Source organism: Parasteatoda tepidariorum, chromosome 3 (assembly GCF_982258835.1).
Source record: "Parasteatoda tepidariorum strain Cologne lab strain chromosome 3, Ptep-v5.0, whole genome shotgun sequence".
In the NCBI taxonomy this organism is placed as follows: domain Eukaryota; kingdom Metazoa; phylum Arthropoda; class Arachnida; order Araneae; family Theridiidae; genus Parasteatoda; species Parasteatoda tepidariorum.
Window position 1 is genome coordinate 83,482,578 of NC_141757.1, and position 12,733 is coordinate 83,495,310.

The window sequence follows — 12,733 nt, forward strand, 5'->3', positions numbered from 1 at the left end:
TTCCTCAATTTTGCAGTTGTTTACATGGGAAGTGTACCTTGTTTCCCTCCTGCTGTGAATCCATTTTGGTCTTATACACCTACACCTAATTCAGAGAACCAAAATCTCCCTTTCAATCCAGTTATTAATTTCCCATTGACGCCAGGCTTTCCATTTCCAACAATGCCAACCTATGTTGAAAATCTAAACTGTAATCATCATACTGTTCGCTCATCTGGAGTCACCACTACTTCTCATCATAGCACAACTACTACTACAGTTGCATCTGAAACATCCACTACCTTTAAAGTTAGTATTTTTTAGGTGTTCATTAAAAAAATTGTGTTTTAATTACATTAAGATCTATCAACTTAATCTCTAAAGCAAACTAAAATTGTTAAATTTTTCTGGTTGTTAATTCTAATGCTGTTGATAATTCTAAACCATAACTAATAATTAACTTTTTAGGAAAATCATAAATATTTCAGTTCAGTTTATTTTTTTTGTTTTAAAATTATTTTATGGCATTAATATTTATCTGTTCCAGATATATCTTGTCATGTTTTAGTGAGTAAGTTAAATGATTTATGTAACTCAAAATTATATCTAATGCAGAGCCTCATGTATCAAGTTTCACATTATGAGGATCTTCTACAGTACTTACATTAAGAAGAAGGCTAATAATTTTTTTTCCAACCCTGAACAAATTTTTGACATTGCTTAAAAGTCTTAACAGTTTATCGAAACTTTTAACTTTATTTAATTGTATTTTTCACTGGATGTGTCTTTTTTTTAGAAATAATTTACGTGCAACACAATTATGTTTCTGCTGTTCATTTTTTTAAAAATTAAATGTAAAATAACTTTTTTTCGTTTCATTTGTTTCAAATGTATAAACTTTAGTATTTTTCTTAACATCAAATGCTGTAAGGTTAAGTAGTAGTATATTACTGCATAATTATTATGATTTATTCTTGCATTTTTATTCTTCAACGCAATTTTTATTTTATAGAATACTGTTGCTGGTAAAGAGTATTCAGCATACAAAAAAGAGAATACAAAAATGGCCAAAGCTGCACAAAACCATAAACAAGATAGTGAAGGCATTGAAAGTGATATGCAAATTGATGAATCATTGTCATCTTTTACAAAAAGCTCATCACAGCAGTCACAAGACAAAGATGAGGTAAATTTGCTTTTTATTTAGAAAAAAAAAATTGAGGCATTAATGATAGCATTTGTTATTAACCTTGACGCCTGGTGGCTGAGTGGTAGCACTTTGCGCTCCCGTGCCACAGGTCCTGGGTTTGATCCTCGGGATGAAAGGCTGATCAGCCTTTCATCCCTTCAGTGGATAGATAAAAGAGTACCAAGCATGCTTGGGAACTAAACACTGGGGGTTCCGCATTCGACTGACCACCTAACCGGAACATCTGCTCCTGCACCCCAGAGCCCAAGATCAAGAAAATTGAAATGGACACAGTAGGCCTTGGCCCTCTATGGGCTGTCGCACCACTGAGTTTAGTTTATTTGTTACTAACCTTAACTTTTTAACTAATCTGCTTGAGCAAACTTACTTTGCTGACTTTCTTGAAAAACATAAATTTTATTTTGAGTTAGTCTTTTAAAAAATGGTTGTTTTCGCAAATATGTTAGTCTTTTAAAAAATGGTTGTTTTCGCAAATATGTTACTAGCTTTTCATAATGCTACCAAATATTTTTAATGACTGTTTAGAACTAGGATTGAAACATAAAGTATTAAATATGAGCTAGATATTCAAATTAGTAGAGTAAAATTTGCTCTAAGTTTCTTTTTTTTGTATAAAGAAATACAATATTGTTTTAAAAATTTAATAGTTCACTCTATTAACAATGTGTTTTCTTTTTCTTTCTTTGAAAAATGTATTTTGAGTTCTACAGAGTAGAAATGAAAGTTAATTGTTTTTTTATGGAAAGAAAATTCATTATATTCTGCTATCAATGCTTTTGTCTATCTGTTTTTTTTTCTCCTTACTATATTTAAGTAAATTTGTACCAGAGTTTTACTGAAAATTTTTTATTTTATTTTTTATATTCAATAACTCCCAAAGAAGCCAGTTTACTGGCAGTACTGATTTATTCAAAATTGTGATAAAAAATCAAAGACATTATAAATAAATAAATTATTAACTTTGTAAAAATTATCTTTCTGAATACTCAAAATTTGATTTGCTGTGTTATCAGCACTGAGAGACAGGATGAATACTTTCCAGGGGAGGGAATATAGAGGAGATACATACTATAATAGCCTATAGAGCCTGTCCTTTACTTGCTATGCTATAATCCTTGCTTGTGTTATCAAATGCCATTAAACTATCAGTAACTTGTATTTTAAAGTTAATGAAAATAAGAATTATTTATAACAAGTTTTTAAAACAATTTGTTTAAAAATTTTCTTAATTTTATGAAAAATTAAGTCTTTACCTCAAAAAGAGGCCGGCATTAACAATTCTATATTGGATGTTAAAAATATATATATATTTTAAAAATTTACATAAATATCAAAATATTATTTTAAGATGAAAACTTGTCTTAAAACAATCCTGGATCTCAGTCTTTTTCCAAAATGTAAATTCAAATATCTGAAAGGGATGTTTTTTCCTTTTTGTCAATCTTGTTAGGTTTCTCAGGGCTGATTGCGCTCCGGAAAAAATCCGGATTTCCGGATTTTTCGCTAACAGTGATCCGAAAGTTTCCGGAGATCTAAGGTTCAGACGTTTCAAAAAATCATTGATCACAGAAGTTTCCGGAAATCAAAGTTTCAAAGGTGGAACTTAAAAACACAGTTTATTTTATTTGTTTGTAAGGGAGAGCCAGAGATATACTTTATAAGCTTATATTCATGATTAATATTCGTTTTTTATCAGTAAATAATTGTTATAATCATAAACTTAGGAAAGAAAGACATATTTGTAAATTTTAATTACTTCTCCAGGTCATCGTAGGTATGTGTAAAATTTTAAAAATATTTTAAGTAAACTAAGAAATATTGAGAAAAAGGAAGAAAAAAAAAACTTGTTTGAATTTTTTTTCTAATTTTTCAATTTAAACTTCTTTTTAAACTCAAGAAATTTTCCAGAATTTTGACTTGGGCTCACAATCACCCCTGGTTTCTGTAAATAGTTGGAGTTTGTTTTTAAAGCCAAACTCTTAATATGATTTCTTATTCTTCTAACATTTATAAAATATATCTCTATCAAATACTCATCAATTAATTTTACATTACTGACTAATTCCTTTTAAAAACAGAATTATGTTTTTTTAAGAAATTTAAGTTAAACTTATGGAACACACTTTTCACACTTATAAATGTTTTTTTATTTTTATATAGGATATGGATTTTGACGTGAAAAAATTTTACGCTGCATCCAGCTCTGACAAAATAGAATTGAATTCTGAAATAGCTTTCAGATATCAAATGAATACATCAAATGTAGATGAAGTATTAAAAAAAGATAGGGAAATGTTGAAATCAATGCAACAACCAGATCTTGTAAATAAACAACTACAAATGCTTCAGAAAGAAATTAAAGATGAAAATGAAAGTAAACCTAAAATTGAAGATGGCTTTTGTATAACTGAAGACATAATGCTTGGTTTAACAACAGAAGAGGCTGTAACTGAAGTGAGTTAACATTTGAAATCTACTATCTGGTATTATTTTATTACTCATTTTGCTTGTACTTTTTATCTGTCTTTGAAACAATTATAAAGCACAAATAAAAGTACGGAAATAGACATACTGTAGTTTTAGTTCTATTAGCCTTCAAACCTTCAGTTTCTTAAAAAAAAAAAAATCAACACCCTTTTTTCAGTTAGACACTGAGGAAAGTTCTTGTTTAGAGAACCAGAACCATATTATGTCTATTTCTGTACCTTTATTTGCGCTTTATTCACATTGCTTTGCTTTATTTGTGTGTAGCACAATATATACCCTATTTTTATTTGTTTACTTATTTAGAAGAATTCAAACGTTTAACTTTTGCTAGCTGTACAGAATAATACTTGTACCATATAACTTATTGCAAAAAATATGGTATATATGTTGGCAGAGGTATACTGTTTTGTTTGTAATGCGCAAATAATAATATATATATATATATTTTCTCTCAAATTAGCTCAATTTTAATTAGTTAGCCAATTGTCTTTTTCCACATTTTTTTATAGATATAGATTGCTGGTTGAATTAAGCAATATTTATCTTAAAATATTGCTTATAATTCAAAATTTATCATAGCCTAATTTAAATATTTAAAAATTTGTAGAAATATATTGAGATTTAACAGCCATATTTTTTATTCAACAGCCATTATTTGTTCTCTAGTATCAACAATATTGCATTTTCCTCTTTTTTTTAATGTTAATAAAATAAATTTCCAACCAACAATGTTGATAACTATATTACTTATGACAAAATATAATATTAATTTTGTAAGTAAATTTATAATGTTAATTCATTGTTTATCAATTAAGATAACTACAATACTTAATATCAAAGATATGTAATCTATTTTATTAATTAATTATATTCCCTTTTGTGTTTAGAATTGTATTTATATAAATTAGTATTAGTTTTAAAACCAAGATTAATTAAATTAAGATTGAACGAGGCAGTTAAAATTATTTGAAATCTCTGTCTCTGTACATGAACTTCTTATTTATTGAGGTATTGAAGAACCTTAAAGTAGATGCTATAAAAGTAAAAAATGAATATATATATATATATATATATATATATATATATATATATATATATATATATATATATATATATATATATATATATATATATATATATATATATATAATAGTATATTTATTAATAGTAGTAAGTATAATTTCTATTTAATAATAATTTTGAAGTTGTTTAAAGGGCATTATGTCCAACTCTCTCCCCCCCTTCTCAACTAACGAAATAAATATTGATATTGAAGAACCAGTATTCAGTTTTCATAAAATATTTGTGATAACATTTTTAAAATTGTTGGTAACATTTTAAGAATAACTTTGAAACTATATTTTCTAAAATTTCAAAAGAATTAATAAAATTTAAAATTTTAGAAAAGCATTAAGACAATATTAATCATAAAGAATAAAACAGATTTTTTATACTTAAATAACTTTATTTGCCTCAGTATGTCTCTTTAGGTGTTTTACTTAATAAAAAAAAAAATCATGTACAAGGCAACTTCACATTACAGACACTGTTACAAAACGGCTTTCATTACAGAAATTTTTTTAATGCCCGGTTAATCTTCTATGAATGAACCATTTTGTATCCTCTCCACAAAGCTCACACTCTCGTAACTGGTCGAAGACAGTTTTTTATGGCACGAAACATTATTATCAATCTTTTGAAACCAGGCACCATTTTCTCTAAATTAGAAAAAAAAAACTATTTTCACTTTAAATTAAAAAAAATATTAATTTTCATCATTTTCTGAAGCATGTGTTTTGCCTTATTCAAAACTAAAAAATAGTGTTAAGTTATTTCACTACCAGTAATTCTCCTGTTATCTTCCTGTAATTTTACAAAGAATGGAGAGAAAATATTGCTCATGTTAAATATTTCGTGCAGCAGCATCTTTTAATCTGTACGGCATAAGTTATGAGACCCCATAAGTTGAACTGAAATAAAAAAAAAAGTTCAGAATATTAAATTTTTTATTTTCATTAAGTTTTATCTAGCAGCTATTAACCTCATTTAGTCAACGGAATGACAAAATAGCTTTGACGTTGCTAAGCTATTTCGTCATTCTATCTTGTTTGTCATTAGATTTCCCTGCTTAAAAAAATTAAAATAAATTCAAGGCAGATATTGCAGCAGTTCCACAATTTGCTGTTTTATTATTTTGCCACTATTAGTTAAAATTTTTTATTTTGATCTGTGCAATAGAATTCTATTTGGCAGACTTTTAAATACTGTTGCCTGCTGCATAGATTAAATAAATGCTGACTTCCTTTTCATATAGTCAACTTTTCATGTATGCTCTTTTTTTCTTCTTCTTACACATCGAGAGCGCAAAGTTTTCTAATAAGTATTAAAACTTTTTTTTTTGTGTGTGTAAAATTATTTTTTATAGTCATCTTTTTAAAATTAAAAAATGTCCTAACTTTTCCTGAGCACATTTTGACAACCTGTGATTTAAAGTTAAATGTTTATTTAACAGTAGACGTAAAAAGGTCGATAGCTAGATGTTTTAAGAATTATAACTGATTTCTAATATTTATTTATGATTATTTCTTATTTGTCAGTTTTTTAATTTATTATTTTAGTTTTTCCTTTTGGTATTTGCAAAAACACTTCAGTTTCAGTTCCTAGTTTATGCATTGTAATATAATATACTGTAAGGAAAAATTTGTCAATTAATAATTATCTTTCATATGCATATTCAGTCAACTCTCGACAGAACGGCCCGTGTTATAAGATTGAAAATGGATTGCAAAGCATAACATCACTGCATCCTGACTTCCCTAAATATCAAGTCATCTCTTATGCACACTGTACTAATTTTGCATAATTCTATATACTTTTAAAAGTATCAGGAAAATGAGAAGAAAGCAACGGAAAAAATTTGAGGAGCAGCAGTAATATTTGATAAATGACTTACGGCTAAAAGTTAGTCACTCATACTATTTATTGTGCCTAAAAACAAGTTTAAAATGAACGATGTGTTAAATCACACTTTTTAATGAACTCAGAAATGAACCCTCCTTAAAGACTAAAAATTTATGAGAAGAAATAATGAAATTTTTAAACGCAAAAATATACTTCATCAGTTTTTTGTTTCCTTCTAAAGATTGATGTTTTCTTTTAAACCCAATCATTAGATATAGGACATCATCACGGTTTTAAGTTTTAATATGTATGTGGTACTTTAAAAATAGTGACTTAAATAATTTTTTTGAAACTTTTGTTATTAAATGACTCTATCAATGAGGAAAAATTTCTTTCTGGAAAAATGCTTTTACTAGAATAAAAATATTATCAGAATAAAAAGAAACTGAATTTTAATCACTATATTGGAATTAATGGTATTGTTCTAATGTTACAATAAACATTAAAATGGAAGGCTTATTACATTGATGTTATTATAGAGTGGTTGTTGTAATTGGGGGTCGTATTGAAGAGTGTAGACTGTAATATGAATTTAGATTTATAATTTTTTTTCAATTAATTAAAACTATTTCTTTTCATACAAAGCACTTGACTGGTGAGTTTTTTTTTTTTTTTTTTTTTTAACCTCATAATTTATTTTACTGTTTTTAACTTACAAATTTGAAATTAATTAGTATTTTGATTAACTAGAAATAAATATATTTATTTACTTCATCAAAACGCATTTTTTCTTTCTTTTTAAAACTTTAATTTTGCTTTTAATGTTTGCTCAAGCAAAACAATTTTAACTTTTAAATAAGGTTTTTATGACACAGTGTTCAATAAGTTTGCACACAATTAGCAAGTTTATAACTTTTTACGCAATTCATTATTTACTTATTATTTTACTGTAGTTTTAATATTAGTTAAATCTTTTTCCAAAAGCATGTTCAAGGTTTAAAGGACTTTTAATATCTCTAAGATATGTTCCTTTAGATTTAGATGAATCTAAAAATATTTGACTATTTGATTTCGTTTGAAGTAATATGAGAATATTGTATGTACTTGGAAGTAGTTTTATACATTTACAGGCTTTTTTTGTGCTATTTTTGACCATTGGAATGCTTTTATTAACAAGAACATTTTTCATAAGAACCTCTTTTTCATAATTATCCCCATTGTTTAGTTGATAAAAGAGCAGCTTTTTAAATTACTAAATAAATTCTTAACCACCTGACTTAAGAATAACTAATGTGAAACAAGTTTGTTGAAACTTGTTTCACTTAATACTTAGACAGGGTAAGTCTGAACACGATGGCAAAATTTTTTTGGGTGATTGAATGCATCTACATGGGCAATATTCATCATAGAATGTATGATTGGAGCACATGCTGTGAGGAGTTTTTCCACTGTCATATTTAAAGAACCAATATAAGAATGGCAAAAAGATGCTTCAAAAAACTTTTTATTCAAGGTAATATGATTGATGTACAAAGAATGGCTGAACACGATTGCTCATAAGGTCTTTCCTCCCAGCTGCAATGCAGGCTTCACACACACGGTTTTGTGCACTTATGAAAACAGCTAGCAATTTTGCTGTCTTGTTCAGATTCACCCTGTATATTGCTTCTATCATACCGTATAAAACTTTAAAAACTATTCCTACTCTAATTTTCACTTTGAATGAAATAAAAAATTTTGGCATGCATTGCTATGTATTAAAGCTTATTAATTATTCTATGAACCAATGCAAACAAGTTATCCACATAAATTAGTTACACGTAAATCATTCCCAATAGCAGAACCTCTAAATTGATCTGCAACACAATTGAAAAATTCTGAAATTTACCCACAGAGCACGCGATGAAATAATTATATTCAACTGTTATAGTTGTTAAAGTTCATTCATAAGTTTAAAAAGGCAAGAATGTCTGAAATTACAATACTTAAAAAATTAACTGCACTTTTTAAAAAAGTACTTAAAATTAAGTTACTGAAACTTAATTTGATAAGATGAGAAGGAAAGACAAGCTATTAATTGCTGAACAATTTTTTTAAAAGTTTAACTTCATTTTGTCTTCAAGACCAAAAGAGATGTGTGCCTCGCTAGTTTGCAGGTTTTAAATTTTACAATAATATGTTCTTCATATAAAGAGTGAACTTTAATTTTACAGATATATAAAATCAATTGCATTAATTAAAAAACAATGTTCCTTTTGATCCCAATTTCTATCTATTTCGATTGTTTTTCTGCCAGTTTATTAAACAAATTCTCCAATCATATTGGATGTTTTCCCCCAATATATTATCTAAATTTATTGGACACTGTGTCTAACTGCCAAATCATAATTCTTTAAACAATATTAACATAAATACAAGTTCCCTTAGAATAGCAGCTCTGACCCACGCAAGAGCATCCAGAAATAAAGGAGATCATAGCAGAGATGTGTCATCATCAAAAGAAGATATGCAGGTCTGAAATTCTCATGCAATCAGTTTTTGTTGGTTACAAAGATTGTTAAATATCAAGACAGCATATTTTTCAAATTTAGTTTAATGTTTAAGAAATTGCAGGAAGAGCTATAAAAAGCTGCTAACTACTACTACTTTTCCAAACTTTTGTTACTTAAAAACCTTGTTTAATTAAAATAATATTTTTTCTTTTTGGATTATTTTAAATTGCATTAAAAATGTATATTTGAATAAGTTTAGATTTTAATTAACTAAGAACAATAAAAGTATTAAACAAGAATTAAACATATGGAAATATCAAACAGTTACTATATTGTGTATGGCTGCCAAGCTGTTGATGAAGCTACATCAAGAATTCATAGTTGATGTAAAAGACATTAACTTATCCATAACAATCTTTTTAAAATTATTTGAGAGTTATTATATGAAGTTTAGAAAATGTAGAAAAAGCTGTTTTTTTAAACTAACGAAAAATCTATATTTAACTGCCCTTAGGTATAACTGTATATAGCCTTATACTTACACAAACAAGAATTTTCATAATATCATTAAACTAATAATAAATTAAATTCAACAGTCAGATATTATAACCAAATTACTCATAATGTTAGTCTATGCAACTAAATATTCTGTTTTTAACTTTTTAATTTTCTTATTCAAATATTTCATTCTGTTTCATATTTAGTTTATCTTATATATTCTTGTGTTTATGTTTTTACATTATATACACCACATTTATTGAAAATTTTTATTAATTTTAATCTCATTCAAGAATTGAAAGTATATAATTAGAACAAGTGTTCCATAATTTGCAAGATATTGTTTAAGCCTTTAAAGATATTCATTAACAAATTATTATTCCGATGAAAATTTTCCTTTTTCCAAAAAACAGTAACTTATTGTTTTCTGTATCATTTTATTTATTTATTTATTTTTTTGAATTTTTATTTATTTTGTTATATTAAGTTGCTATATTCTTTATTTAGTTAAGAAGTGTTTTCTATTAACTTGATTTAAAAAATTATGTTTGAAGCAATTTAATTATGCAAATTAACATTTAATAGCAACAAAAAATTACTTGGATATATTTAGTAGTTTTAGACCTGGCTCATTATAAGTTTTCATTGGCATTTCCTTTAAAAAATTTTAGATCATAGAAAAGTAAAAATTACAGCTAATAAATATTTTTTACAAAATGTTTTAAACTGTTTCTACTATACAGTGTTTTGAGCAAGCTAAAGTTTTATTTTTATTGCTATTCAAATTGATTAATTAAAAATAAAAAAATTTTGAAGCATTCATTTTAAACCAAATTTTCATTTTGTAGTTAGCTTCATCTGTGAACCAAAATGAAAAAACTTGTAAGTCAAATTATGGCAATTTTCTATGGAGAATCCAAATCTAAAATAAAAAATAGCGATTCCTATTTAAGGCTATCCCACTCCCATGGAGCAATGCAAGGGGTCAAGTTTGGTGTCATTAGATAGCTCTTTGTGATATATTAGGCACTTTTTATTTTCTTCTCGACCTAACGTGTATTTCTGTCTGTTCTGGGATTTTTTGGACCACTCTGTAAGTTTGTATATATTTATCTATGTACATACATACATTATTTACTCAGTGTTTGTAACTTATATCTAAATATCTGAGACAGTTATTTTCCTCTTATGTTTTCCCATTTAATTACAAGAAATTTCTTTCTTTAAAACATTAAACAATTCATTTGTTAAAAATATGCAGCTTTTTTAAATAACTACATATTAAATAATGTAGTCATTTAAAAATATGACTTCTTTTTTTTTAAACGACTTCAAGAGCACCCGTGATTGGTCATTCATTCTAATTATAAATCAAAATCTTAAACATTGCCAAAATACAATAAACATTTATATTTACTTCATAGCATTTTTGTTTGTAATAAAGACTACTGTCTTTAGTTTTTGATTGGAAAAAATCTGGTTGTATTAGGTTTTTATTTCTCATTTTCTAAATATTGCCAAGTTGCAATCATTAAAAAAAATAAATTTTTAACTGCTTTTTGGTTTGTAAATTGCTTAAAATAGTAACTCTTAACATGTAAACATCTGCTTATGAAAAGCCACAAGTTTCAGAAGAAAAATGTTTCTGTTCTTAATTTAGATAGTTTTTAATTGTAAACATTTGGTGTTTTTTTAAATATGAAAAAAATTAATTTTAATATCGACTTTTTAGGCAAAGGTATTTCAGACATAAATGCATATATTAAAAATGTCTTTTGACTATTAACATGCATCAAGTGCAGGACAAAACGGTAGATTTTCCTTTTAAGTAGTTTAAAACATTTATATTATTTCATATATTCATTTGTTTTTTTTATTACCTTTATTGGTTCTTTTTATGCAAAATAGTAGCTACCAATTTACATAATTTTAATCACTAACATAATTTATGTAATTGTGTAAATCTGAATAATTTGTTCAATAGAATGTTCGGTATATACCATACTTCACAAATCTTTATTTCCCGATATTTTTAAGCAAACATATTAGCCAATAATTTATATACATTTTTTATTCTTTAATAATATTTGTATGTCTATGAGTCTTGCTATTGGTATAATTGAATATAAGACTTGGTTATTAATCAACTTAATTCTTTTATTAAAATATTTTTTTCCTGTATATTATATTTAAAGGAGTATAACTAAATTTAAATTTCTTTGGTGTTTATTTCTTACCTTGTATTAATATTTTCTTCTCTTACCATAAAGCATCATGTGCTACATTGTTTGCCATTGATGGATGTAAAATAATATGATAGATAAAAAGAGGTATGATAGATGATTTTACATTACAGTAGTCTATCATATCTGAACCATAGATTCAAGTATACCGACTGTCTCAAAAAGGGTCGATGATTTGAAAAATCAATCACCAAAAAATGTACGGAGATAAAAATGCAAATTTTAAATGCATTCTGCATAGGAAAAGCATTGATTTATTCTCCGCAAGTTTCGAAATTTATTGACAGATGACTCATTGGAAAAACTATAAAACAGTATTTAATTTTTCTCCTGCATGTATGGCCATTCTGACCATGCAAGGGTTTCCATAAATTTTGTCCTCTAGCTGAGATACTTTGTTGCATTTAGAAAACATTATTTTATAGTTTATTCAGCTTTGCAGCGCCATCTATTCTCAATCTTTATAATGAATTTTGAAACTCATTGAGAATAAGAAGCAGAGCCAAACATAAGAAATTGTACATTACTTGTTCCCTTTTTCTTTAACTGATTTTTCAAATTGTTCATTTTTTTTGGAATTTATTCTAATTTTATTTAAAATTATGAGTGTTGATTTTCTCCTCTTTGAATCTCAGAGGGAATTTTTTTATTCAATCCTGTAAAGAAAGGTGGAATTCAAATTATTGTAAAAAAGTATAACATGCTGAATTTTTTATTTACATTTAATAAGTTTGTAAGAGCTAATTTTAATCATTGATGAACTATTTGAATAATTTTCTTGTTCTTCTGGTGTGAAATATTAATAGTTTTGATAATACCCAAAATACATTAAAATATGAGCAAAGATATTTTTTTAATTGGTGATAGTTTCAATTCACATTCCATATAAATTTTACCAATAAATTTTACAAATAAATTTATGC

The 12,733-nt window shown here is 26.3% G+C and overlaps 1 protein-coding gene across 22 annotated transcripts in view; it reads left to right on the plus strand.

The window, feature by feature from the left end:
• The window catches only part of per (period circadian regulator), a 94,717-nt gene that overhangs the window by 74,639 nt on the left and 7,345 nt on the right, over positions 1 to 12,733 (plus strand). For 14 of the 22 annotated variants that reach the window (XR_015432622.1, XR_015432624.1, XR_011637020.2 and 11 more), the window contains 4 exons: positions 17 to 288; positions 992 to 1,165; positions 3,350 to 3,643; positions 10,416 to 10,660. Coding sequence is in view for 8 of the 22 variants with exons in the window: in XM_087159725.1 (XP_087015851.1) it covers positions 17 to 288; positions 992 to 1,165; positions 3,350 to 3,643; positions 9,005 to 9,043 (779 nt within the window). In the remaining 14 variants the exon portion in view is untranslated. Of the gene's footprint in view, positions 1 to 16; positions 289 to 991; positions 1,166 to 3,349; positions 3,673 to 9,004; positions 9,090 to 10,415; positions 10,661 to 12,733 lie in introns of those variants that run through there. The other 8 variants (XM_087159722.1, XM_087159723.1, XM_071182367.2 and 5 more) reach the window with 4 other exon arrangements.